At 40.2% G+C, this 13,000-nt stretch overlaps 1 protein-coding gene across 2 annotated transcripts in view; it reads right to left on the bottom strand.

Annotated features, from left to right (window-relative positions):
• Window positions 1-961: 961 nt before the first annotated feature.
• The window catches only part of CAMK4 (calcium/calmodulin dependent protein kinase IV), a 367,942-nt gene continuing 355,903 nt past the window's right edge, over window positions 962-13,000 (bottom strand). For both annotated transcript variants that reach the window (XM_073549968.1, XM_073550046.1), the window contains 3 exons: window positions 8,576-8,702; window positions 6,216-6,368; window positions 962-2,078 (listed from right to left, as the gene is read on the bottom strand). In XM_073549968.1, coding sequence (XP_073406069.1) covers window positions 1,914-2,078; window positions 6,216-6,368; window positions 8,576-8,702 — 445 coding nt within the window. In that variant the 3' untranslated portion in view covers window positions 962-1,913. The remainder of the gene's footprint in view (window positions 2,079-6,215; window positions 6,369-8,575; window positions 8,703-13,000) is intronic.

The raw sequence follows: 13,000 nt of genomic DNA, 5'->3' as shown, positions 1-13,000 counted from the left end.
CCTAACAGAAGCCATTACACTAGTGTGAACAGAGTCTTACGGTAGTCAGGAACATGCTCACCTAACAGAAGCCATTACAGTAGTGTGAACAGAGTCTTACGGTGTCAGGAGCATGCTCACCTAACAGAAGCCACTACACTAGTGTGAACAGAGTCTTACGGTAGTCAGGAGCATACTCACCTAACAGAAACCATTACACTAGTGTGAACAGAGTCTTACGGTAGTCAGGAGCATGCTCACCTAACAGAAACCATTACACTAGTGTGAACAGAGTCTTACGGTAGTCAGGAGCATGCTCACCTAGCAGAAACCATTACACTAGTGTGAACAGAGTCTTACGGTAGTCAGGAGCATGCTCACCTAACAGAAACCATTACACTAGTGTGAACAGAGTCTTACGGTAGTCAGGAGCATGCTCACCTAACAGAAGCCATTACACTAGTGTGAACAGAGTCTTACGGTAGTCAGGAACATGCTCACCTAACAGAAGCCATTACAGTAGTGTGAACAGAGTCTTACGGTAGTCAGGAGAATGCTCACCTAACAGAAACCATTACACTAGTGTGAACAGAGTCTTACGGTGTCAGGAGCATGCTCACCTAACAGAAGCCATTACACTAGTGTGAACAGAGTCTTACGGTAGTCAGGAGCATGCTCACCTAACAGAAGCCATTACACTAGTGTGAACAGAGTCTTACGGTAGTCAGGAACATGCTCACCTAACAGAAGCCATTACACTAGTGTGAACAGAGTCTTACGGTAGTCAGGAACATGCTCACCTAACAGAAGCCATTACACTAGTGTGAACAGAGTCTTACGGTAGTCAGGAACATGCTCACCTAACAGAAGCCATTACACTAGTGTGAACAGAGTCTTACGGTAGTCAGAAGCATGCTATAATTGTAGATTATTAACAATATCTTGCCACCAGGAATCCTAAGAATAAAGAATGACAAACACAATTGCTTTATATTTTTATTAAAAAAAGGAAAAATTTTATTAGTAGAGATGAGCATTCCAACGATAAATGTCAGCTTTAATCTTAATTAGGTTACTATAGTCTCCTAAATAAACCCTGATATATTAAAAAGAAATGTACAAGAAGTAAGATTTCTCCCTATATGATTTCCTTCATCCATTATTCAGCCTCCTTAAAAATCCAATAAAGTTTCTTGATAAACTCGGACACTAGCTACTGCACGTGAATTATTATTGTTGCTGCTTCTTATTTCCTTATTAAGCATTCCGTTTCTAGACAATACAATGACAGGTATCTATGAAAGTGCTTTTTGGTTAATAAAATACTGTATATAAAGTGTAATTATAAGGCATTCTCACTGCACGCTATGCTCCCACGCCGTGTCCCAGCCCCGTGGCCTACGCCCTCAAGTCCTATCACTGGAATGTTTCTCTGTCGTCCGTCATTAATGCATATCCCTGTAAACAGAAGTGATATGATACAAGGTGATAAACATGTTTTTTTGTTGTAGATTATTATTAATTCCGGAAACTTGGTACTATGGTGAAACGAGACGCTATGCTAGTAGAGACCCCTCTATAAAGTCCATTACTTATATAAAATTGTAAAATGATACACTACACACTTTATACTTTATCTACAGTGTAGATACTATGCATATCGAGGTTATATTTGAAACAATATTTGCCCAAGTCATAGTTCCCGTGTAGGCAGAGCGCTACACCTTCCATGTCTCAGGTCGGCCATTTTACTATTTTGATAAGCAATCACATGCATTGAACGAAGTACCACCAACTCGTGCATTTGATAGCTCCCCATGATAAGACCTATATCACAGGGCCATGCTAGGGAATCTTTCCTGCGAAGATAAAGATTGATGTAGCTGGTGCGTGAAATGGCAGAGACCCGGACCCAAAAAACGAACGTTGCCGACTCAAGATGCTCCTTCCTCTGCCTCTTTAGGTTCCTGAGCGGACGCCTCCTCTCGTCCACCCTCTTGAACTGGAGATGGGTTTCTGCTTGTTTTATTGCTGTCATGGCTACTGTGGCTCCCGGCGCTTCCTAAACGAGTGGAGGCGACCACAGCTTTAACAGCCGCCTGTGGGGGAGATGAAGTAAAGCTCGTGATATTTCTGTACAGACCGGAGATCAAAGAGACTCAATCTACTGAGACACCACTAATGAGGTGGAAATGACACCCAGCTCCAGTTATTCAGAAGCGACCGGTCCGCTCTTCAGAACCTCGCACCTCATGAATAACGCAATGACTGTCCACCAACCTTTAAGAACGTTGTTAATCAAGGGCTCCTCTGAACGTTCACCTCCTGTCACTAGGGACTCACCCGTGTACATATATTAGTCTGTTAGTCAATCCTTAGGAGACATGACACATTTTCATACATGTGCATGATGTTACGCGCCACAAATCTGACGTCCTGTGTTCACTTTTCCTTGTTGGTCAACAGTGGAGAGCGACAGCGGTCGTGATGGTGAGTGCCACGTCTGTACATGAGCATCACTATAACGGGGGGCAGAAGTAGCCCTGAAGTCTGAGGGATCCCAAAGCCCATCTTTCTTAAAAGGCGACACTAGTTTTATATATGGTAGCTGGTAGAAACAGATTTTCTGCTCGAGACTAATAGATTCAAGCTATGTTTCTGCAATTAAAGAGAAGCTGTCGCACAGCACATGCAGTCCGGTCTGTGGACCGCACGGTAGAGAGGGGGAGAAGCTGAGCAGAATGATATATAGGTTTGTAGGAAAAAAAATTGTGTAACTTGTATTTTATTCATTGAAATCCCTGGTGTTTGTAAGCATAGTAGTCCGGTGGGCAGTCCTTGTATAAGACCGCCCACTGGACTCATATACATACAAGCACAAGAGATTTCAATGAATAAAATGCTAATTTTCCTGTAAGTTTGCCCACAAAATTGTAAATAAATATCAATCAGCTCCTCCTGCTGTGTGACACCATTTTGAACGTCACAGGTTCCCTTTAAACAATATATAAAAAGGTCATCCCAAAAAAGGGAACTTATACCAGGAGTTGGTATATCCGCTTTACTCAAAATTTTCAATCTTTGGAAGGTGTACCCCAGAGGGTATATATGCCAGGGTTCTCGAGAACACTGAGGTTCTTTGAGACTTAATTAGGGTTCCCCTTAACATATCAAGACTAAAACCTGCTCTCAGCATAGTCAGTCATGCCTTGTAAAGCAGTAAATATATATGAGCCAAATTACAGAATGCTTTACCTGCCCCTACACTAAGCTTTTATGGGGAAGAATAATAGTGGGGTTTCCACAGGAATGGAAAGAAATTTTAGGACCTCCCCTGGGTCACAATGTTGGGAACCACTGAACTAGGGGGCACAAGCCGTGTCCTAGGCTGTGCTGTTAATTGGTGCAACACAGAGTTTCATCGCTTTACTGTGAGCTGTAGCGTTAGTGGCAGTATGGTGGAGTTTATTTGAGTAGGGGGTGCTCAGCTTAGGAACATGTGTGTGTCCATACATCCTGTATCATTAAAAATGTACGCAGGTTAAACTCGTCCTTAAGGTCTAACAAGTCTCTGTTTTTTCCCAGGGGTCCCTACAATAATTATAACTGCATGTTGTGGCTTGGAGGACAGGGGCTGTAATTGGCAGCTGTAATGTTGGAAGGATTTGACTGCTTTTTACCCTTTCTACAAGGCATAAGCAAGGCCATAGCTATACTGTATGATAATCTCTAACATAATCTCAGTAGTTTACATGCGTACAATTATTTTTGTCTACAAAAGAAAATACGGATGGAAAAAATAGATGTAGCCGTTTAAATGGTTATGCACATTTTTCATTACTCATTTGGTTTTTAAATTAAAAAAATGTAATAATCCGCTTTAAAAATGTTCTACTATTTTGATTTTGCAGCGTGCACCTAAGTCGCTCATCTAGCTAACTGTTCTGCAAAATCTGACATATACAGTTGTGGCCAAAAGTATTAGTATTGACACCCCTGCAATTCTGTCAGATAATACTCAGTTTCTTCCTGAAAATGATTGCAAACACAAATTCTTTGTTATTATTATCTTCATTTAATTTGTCTTAAATGAAAAAACACAAAAAGAATTGTCCTAAAGCCAAATTGGATATAATTCCACACCAAACATAAAAAGAGGGTGGACAAAAGTATTGGCACTGATCGAAAAATCATGTGATGCTTCTCTAATTTGTGTAATTAACAGCACCTGTAACTTACCTGTGGCACCTAACAGGTGTTGGCAATAACTAAATCACACTTGCAGCCAGTTGACATGGATTAAAGTTGACTCAACCTCTGTCCTGTGTCCTTGTGTGTACCACATTGAGCATGGAGAAAAGAAAGAAGACCAAAGAACTGTCTGAGGACTTGAGAAACCAACTTGTGAGGAAGCGTGAGCAATCTCAAGGCTACAAGTCCATCTCCAAAGACCTCAATGTTCCTGTGTCTACCGTGCGCAGTGTCATCAAGAAGTTTAAAGCCCATGGCACTGTGGCTAACCTCCCTAGATGTGGACCGAAAAGAAAAATTGACAAGAGATTTCAACGCAAGATTGTGCGGATGTTGGATAAAGAACCTCGACTAACATCCAAACAAGTTCAAGCTGCCCTGCAGTCCGAGGGTACAACAGTGTCAACCCGTACTATCCGTCGGCATCTGAATGAAAAGGGACTGTATGAGAGGAGACCCAGGAAGACCCCACTTCTTACCCCGAGACATAAAAAAGCCAGGCTGCAGTTTGCCAAAACTTACCTGAAAAAGCCTAAAACGTTTTGGAAGAATGTTCTCTGGTCAGATGAGACAAAAGTAGAGCTTTTTGGGCAAAGGCATCAACATAGAGTTTACAGGAGAAAAAAAGAGGCATTCAAAGAAAAGAACACGGTCCCTACAGTCAAACATGGTGGAGGTTCCCTGATGTTTTGGGGTTGCTTTGCTGCCTCTGGCACTGGACTGCTTGACCGTGTGCATGGCATTATGAAGTCTGAAGACTACCAACAAATTTTGCAGCATAATGTAAAGCCCAGTGTGAGAAAGCTGGGTCTCCCTCAGAGGTCATGGGTCTTCCAGCAGGACAATGACCCAAAACACACTTCAAAAAGCACTAGAAAATGGTTTGAGAGAAAGCACTGGAGACTTCTAAGGTGGCCAGCAATGAGTCCAGACCTGAATCCCATAGAACACCTGTGGAGAGATCTAAAAATGGCAGTTTGGAGAAGGCACCCTTCAAATATCAGGGACCTGGAGCAGTTTGCCAAAGAAGAATGGTCTGAAATTCCAGCAGAGCATTGTAAGAAACTCATGATGGTTACCGGAAGTGGTTGGTCGCAGTTATTTTGACTAAAGGTTGTACAACCAAGTATTAGGCTGAGGGTGCCAATACTTTTGTCTGGCCCATTTTTGGAGTTTTGTGTGAAATGATCAATGTTTTGCTTTTTTGCTTCATTCTCTTTTGTGTTTTTTCATTTAAGACAAATTAAATGAAGATAATAATACCAAAGAATTTGTGTTTGCAATCATTTTCAGGAAGAAACTGAGTATTATCTGACAGAATTGCAGGGGTGTCAATACTTTTGGCCACAACTGTATCAATCAGGTCTCTGCTTATGGTTCCGATGGGTCTCAGGATTCTCAGCTCTTCACCTGCCTCCTCTCAGTTGGGGAGGGTGGATTATACATAGTAAATTAGAAAGACAGAGGAAAGTATTCAAGTTGTTATGGAGGGCAGCGAATACAGCTGTAGATAGGTAGGAAAGCTAATAGAGCAAAGAGAAAGCAGATCACCCATGACATATGTGGGGAATAAAGGGAAAAAAATCATACACTATCCAGCATCAATATCTGGCAGCAGATCTGTCTCCTTTATTGGCTGTAAAAGAGAAAATCTCCCCAGTAATGAAGCTGTGCTAAAATAAATGAGTTATTGGAGGCAACAGAATCCTGGACACACAGATCTCACATCCAGCATGTATTACAGGGAGGAACACACAAGAGAAAAGTCGGAAACTTGAAGAAGGATGCCAACTACATATAAGATGAATATGGATAAAGTAATGAAGATGATATACAGAAACTTTGTACAACTATTTTAAACTAAAGGTAACCACTAACATTACATTTTCCATTTTAAGGTGTCCAAGTCACCCTGGACATGCACCAATAAACACAAGAGATAAGAAATATAAGTCCTCCTGCAAGGTATATGCCATATACGCTACCTTGAGCTTGCGTCTTGCATTAAACTCTTGCAATTTCTTTTGAGCGTTGTCCATATGAGCAAAGTTTGCAGCTTTGCCTGTGACCCAGGGGTGTTGAAGAGCTTGGTGAGTAGTCAAGCGTTTCTTCGGATCAAACACAATTAACTTTTTCACCTACAATGGATACATATTGGAAATATGAGTAAATATCTTAAAACATTCTACTACATTATAAAGGACATTACAAATGGTAAGTAAAAAAAAAAAATAGTAGCCTGGTAAAAGGGAAGCCAATGAGTGAAATTAATTAAAGTTAGGGAAAATTGTGAACTAAATAATAAAAAGATACTCCACCGCTCTCCAAGGTCCTGAATATCAGGGCTAGCAATCAGAAGCAAAGTGAATTTATGGTACCCTAGACATTAGGCTAGTTTCACACTAGCGTTTATGAGCGCAGCGACAGCCTGCACACGCCCGCCGCTAAGCCCCGCCCCCTGCTGCGCCTCCGCCGGTAGCTCCACCCACAGGCGCATGACGCTGCATGCGCCCTGCGTCCCCGATCTTTATCACAGGGGGTGCAGGCCGTGCGCAGTATGCGTTTGGCGGCACATGCGCCTTTTTGACGGTGCGCCGACGCAACCGAACTGCAGCAGGTTGCGTTTGACGCGGGTCGGCGCACCGTCAAAAGGACGCATGCGCCGCCAAACGCATACTACGCATGGCCTGCGCCCCCTGTGATAAAGATAGGGGACGCAGGGCGCAGCTACCGGCGGAGGCGCGGCAGGGGCGGGGCTTAGCGGCGGCCGTGCGCAGGACGTCGCTGCGCTCATAAACGCTAGTGTGAAACTAGCCTTACTTGCACAAAACTAATATTAACCCCTTTAGTCTATATGGTCTGCTATGTCATGTAGGGGGTGCAGGTGTATGGAGTTCGGCAAGTACGGGCTGTGTTATACAGCTGGCATCTGCCTCTAACAACAATGATCATGCTCGGACAGATGGCTTTACGTGGCACAATCTTGCCTAAACGTCTGTTCAGATGCCCACTAGAGTCTATACGACAAGCAGGATACCAATGGATTGCAATGGCAGTCCAACGACTGGACTTCATAGGGGACTGTAATTTGTCCTATATACTTAAGTATTGCAGAATATATGACGACAAGAGGTGAAAAAACTGGAGGTCCAAGTCACTTATTAAGACTGAATAGATAATAAATGAAAAAAAAAATGATTTTTTTAAAATATGTACAAATAAAAAAAGATAAAAATTTTAATTAGCTCCTTAAATATAAGGAAAAAACAATAAGCATTATCAGGATTGCTGTGTTCATAAAAGTTTGAACTATGGAAATATAAAATTATTTAATCCAATTAATAAAAAACTGTAATGAAATAAAAAATCAAAACTCCAAAGTTGCAACCAAAAAGAAAAAACAATAAAAAGGTGATCGAAATATACTCCAAAATGATACTATTAAAAATACAGCTTCCCACCCAGAATACAAGCCTTCAAATAGAATCATCAATAGAAAAATAAAAAAGTTATGGATGTCCAAGAATTGAAATGGTAACGCATGCCATTTTTTTTTTTTTTTTTACAAAACTCAGACTGTTTTTAAAACACTAAAAATCGTAAATAAACAGAATATACGGTAAGTTTTATATTGTTGTAATCGTACTAATCTTATTATGCTGCCAAGTCATTAGATTATTCCTACCACACAGTGAATGCTGTAAAAACAAAACAAAAAAGATGTCGAAAATGCATATTTTTCGAGATTTCACATCACTTGGAATTTTTTTTCCCCAAATTTCAGTACATTATATGGTAATACAAGTTTTTTTGTTGATCAAAAATAAAAAAAAAGTTATGGATCTTTTAAAGAAAAATAAAAGCGTAAAAAGGAAAAATTAACCACAACAGGAACAGGTTAAAGGGAACACATTTGTCTTCATTGCGCTTTGTCAGTGAATCCCACCAGTGTATAGCAGTGACTTTTTATGTTTTGTGACCATTGTGTTGCAGAAATGAGAAGGTGTGGTGATTTTGGCATAAATTTGAGGCCTCCATTCATAACCGGCATTTTAAAAATGTCACAGCTTATAAATATATCTAAACCCCAATTAATATGCTACTGTAATTAAAAAAAAATAGGAAAAGTGGCACAACATCTGCAAGGAGTTTGTATGTTCTCCCCGTGTTTGCGTGGGTTTCCTCCGAGTTCTCTGGTTTCCTCCCACATTCCAAAGACATACTGATAGGGAATTTAGATAGTGAGCCCCATCGGGGACAGTGATGATAATGTCTGTAAAGTGCTGCAGAATATGTTAGCGCTATATAAAAAATAAAGATTATTATAATTACATGTGTTACTCACCAGGTCCTTGGCATTCAGTGACACATCATCCCACCAGGGGGAGACAAAGTCATAGTCACAGTTGAGGATTCTCTTGAACATGTACTGGTCTCCACGCTCATCGTAAAATGGTTCAAAGCCGCAGAGTCTAGAAGAGGAGAGATCAGTGAGATCATTTATCATTCCTGCGCTATACTGTAGTTTATCTGGTACTTGTGTACACGCCAATATTTTGTTCTATACGCCAACCCTTTCCAGATAACTTGCAACCATTAGTCCCATCTGGTAGCATGGCTGGCTTCCCCATAAACTCCTTCTACTTTAGAGTAGCCTAACTATGTCAGAAGTTAGAAAGATGGCTACAGTGTGTAACAGACTTTCTAACCCGCCTTCAATTCCATGTTCAGTGCTCTACGTGTTCTGTTGATGTCTGTTCTTCATCCATCCCCTTTGATAGATGACATGTTGTATTATTCTTGGACATATATGTGAGGCTATTCTCCTGCTATTAGAGATTTGCCAAAGCTGTTCAGTTACATTCACGTACCAGCGCATTTATACTGTGATTAGTGTCGCCCTTATTATGTGGCATAATATTCTGTGATTATTGAGAAACATGATAAAATATGAAAGAAAAAAAACAATTTTGACATCTACAATGAATAAAAAAATATATATAACCAATGGCGCTTGGCGTAAAACAAAAGAGCACAGAGCAGCAAGTAATAGGACCACCCACCACTCAAATTGTCCCAAGAAATATACAATATGTTAGCCTCATATAAATAACTTGCGCTAATGATTTGTGCCCTGGTTAAAAAAGGAGTGCATCATAAACAAAAAATCGAGAAAAAAAAAACATATAAGGGGATAAATTACCTTGACTAGTGCTTGGATTGGCAAAAAAGGAAAAAAGGAAAATCCTCAGAAAACCGATGAATGCAAAGGTCCTCTCCAAAAATAATGTACAGTACAGCGGTGGATGTAGTGACTGGAGCTGAAGGGGACTATCTCCTAGCATACCGCCGTCCCGGCCGGTGACTGGTGTGCAGCTGGAGATGTAAAGCAGCAGACTGTAGAGGTAACATTCGCCGCGTGCAAAAACAGGCCTGCAAGGTCTAAAACCGCTGAAGGACCTTGCGTGACGTCACAGTCACGTGGTAAGACACGTGACAGGCAAGAAGCGCTCTGATGCGCTGAAGGGGCCAAAATGCTATTGCAAATCCTGCGCGTTACGGAATTCTCGGATTCCTTCTTCAAGGATAGCCCCCGGGAGTCGAAGCAACCCTTATATAGCCTCCAGAGACAAAATATCCTATCATACATTAAAAGCAAACAGCTCAATCTTGCTGTTTAGACCATTTGGAATCAAAGTGTTTAATTCAAATATCCATTTATTTTCTACCCTGGACATTTGATGGATAAAATTTCCTTTCCTAAAACTTCTTTTAACTATTTGGATTCCAGTCACCTTAGTGTCCCTTAAAGAACCCCCATGGTGTATACGGTAATGAGTAGAAAGGGGATGGCCTGTAAATTTCTTACATATATTGCGTAATGGTAGTGGTGAACAATTACAATGGGCACAAATCATTAGCGCAAGTTATTTATATGAGGCTAACATATTGTATATTTCTTGGGACAATTTGAGTGGTGGGTGGTCCTATTACTCGCTGCTCTGTGCTCTTTTGTTTTACACCAAGCGCCATTGGTTATACCGTATATATTTTTTTATTCATTGTAATTGTTCACCACTCACTAAGTGGCAGCTGCGTTTCTATTTAAATTTGTATCCTCTGACCTATATTGCCCTCAAGGACCATATTATGGCTGGTCTATGGTCTGACAGAAAAGAAAGATTATATAATATTCAAAAAATTTTTTGCTCCCCACATGAAGATTCACCAGTCTCCTCTAGTAAGGAAGATATTAACCAAGGTATTAGTTCTTTAAAGTCACTAGAACAACTTCTTATAAAATAAATGCGTGACCTATGGGAGATTGCTACATTGAAAAGATACATCTCCAGGGACATTATTCCTAAAGGACTTGTTGTGTATAAATCACTTTCGGGTGATATTGGGGATGGAGACACTCTAGCTGAATGGAACACTATGTTCCACGACTTTTCCAAAAAAGCAGTATCCTTTATTATTAAGAAAAGGAAGGATGGTTTAATTAAAATTAGGGATGATATCTCTAACTTATTTGAAGTTATAAAACTATATGAAAAATATCCCGAAATAATGGACCTTTCTGCCAATATGCGGAGAAGGATTCATGTAAAAGAAAAGGAAATCATAGAAAGGAAAAAAAAGAAAATTGGGAGAGATTTTTTTCAAGTAATCAACACCATTCAACACGCTCTCATCACCCATTTCTTTGTAGTACTAACTCTCACACTGAGGAAAGCCATTTGTACTCTAGACAATTTAACCCATTGGTGACCCTTGATGAAGTGCATGGACAGGAAAATTCCTCCCTTCTAACTTCCACTGAAAGATTTTCGATTCATTTAACCTCAGGTATGGATGATACAAATGTTAACAATAGACATGAGACAACACATACCCAGGGCGGGGACCCTAATGTAGAGAATGCCCAACCCCGTGAGATGGCGATAACTGCATCAACACCAGTACCCGATATTTCCACACAAAACAGATTTTCTCCGCTTGTCAGTGTAGCTAATTATCCTTCCACTTCTGACAATAATTCAACTCAACAGCCCCTAGTCTCAAATAAAGGCATTTCTCTCACGAAAAAAACTTAACCTAAAACAAATCAAAGCCATCTGCCGTTTTTTCAGGTAGGCCAAAGAAAACACAGCAGAGGGGATGTAGGGGCGGGCAATTTACCAAAAAAAAGAACAAGCAACAATTATCAAAGGACCAAATAAGTCACTCAGAACAAAATTTTTTTAATCTGAGTGACTATAATTTAAATGACAATGAGAAAGGTTTACTAAGTAAAGGCCTCAAATTTGCACCTAGTGTTGGTTTTAACAAATTTCAGGCCTTTGTAGGCATTAAAACCTTTATGAGGAGACTAGCCATCAAGAAATTCTATATGAAAAAAAGAATAACCTCAAGTCATGTTACGAGCCTGCCTGTGGCCATAGACCCTTATCAACATACAGGTTTAAAAAAGAAATCCAATTTCAACCCGATTCAAGAATACTCGAAAGCCTTTGAGGCATTTCAAAATAATGTGATACAAGACATCAGGAATATATCTGACAAAAGGTGCAGAAAATTCAGGTATAATTTATCTGGTAAAGAACGTTCAGCTATAAGACGTCTCCAGGTGAATCTTGAAATCACAATAAGACCAGCTGACAAAGGTGGCAGTATAGTGATTTTGAACACTTCTGATTATGATAGAGTCCCTAAAGATACTGTCTGATTTACGCACTTATAAATTATTGGACAGTGATCCATCAGAGAGGTACCTTGCAGAAATGCAGATCCTCATCAAACGAGGTCTTGATAAAGGGTATATAAGAAAAGAGGAATTTGACTTCATTAATACTACTCATCCTAGGATACCATATTTTTATTATATCCCAAAGGTTCATAAGAGTTTAACTAATCCACCGGGCCGACCAATAATATCGGCAATTGGCGGCTTGACAGCGAACCTTTACAAATTTGTGGATTATCATTTACAGAAACTAGTCCCTACTCTTCCAGCCTATCTGAAGGACACTACCCATGTTCTACAGGTTCTAAAAACTATAGAATGGAAAGATCATTTCATTCTGGGGACTTTAAACATAACTTCCCTTTATACGGTCATTGAACATGGAAGGGACTGCAAATCAGCTGAATTTTTTATGTCAGGAGCCAAAATTTTACCTAGTGATCAAATCACTTTTATTGTTGATTGTATTGATTTTATACTCACGCACAACTATTTTCGCTATGGAGCGAACTACTACTCCCAGGAGTGGGCGACTGCAATGGGTACCAGGTTCGCGCCCAGTTATGCAAATCTATATGTTGGTATGTGGGAACACGAAACCATCTTCCCGGAGGGCAGGCTGCTCGCGAACCTGGTGCTCTGGCATCGCTTCATAGACGATATTGTTTTTATTTGGTCTGGTGGGCCCACTCTTTTAATTGATTTTATTAAGGTATTGAATAAAAATTGTTATTTTTTAAAATTCACTGCAACCACTAGTTTTGCGGGGATCAACTTTTTGGATTTGAGAATTTTTATCGAGGATAACACTATCCAGACACAATTATTTCATAAACCCACCGACTCGAACAACTACATTTCATTAGAAAGTTGTCATCTTCCTAGCTGGCTTTTGAACATTCCAAAGAGCCAATTTATACGGGCTCATAGGAATTGTTCTAGGGCACAGGACTACATCACTGAAGCCGATACCCTTATTAAGAAATTTTGCCAAAAAGGCTATGATACTCAATCCTTGCGAGC

This window comes from Dendrobates tinctorius, unplaced genomic scaffold (genome assembly GCF_039654945.1).
Source record: "Dendrobates tinctorius isolate UK_male_01 unplaced genomic scaffold, ASM3965494v1 ptg000003l, whole genome shotgun sequence".
Classification (NCBI taxonomy): domain Eukaryota; kingdom Metazoa; phylum Chordata; class Amphibia; order Anura; family Dendrobatidae; genus Dendrobates; species Dendrobates tinctorius.
The sequence above is the reverse complement of the archived record's forward strand: the minus strand, read 5'-3'. Positions and strand labels throughout refer to the sequence as shown.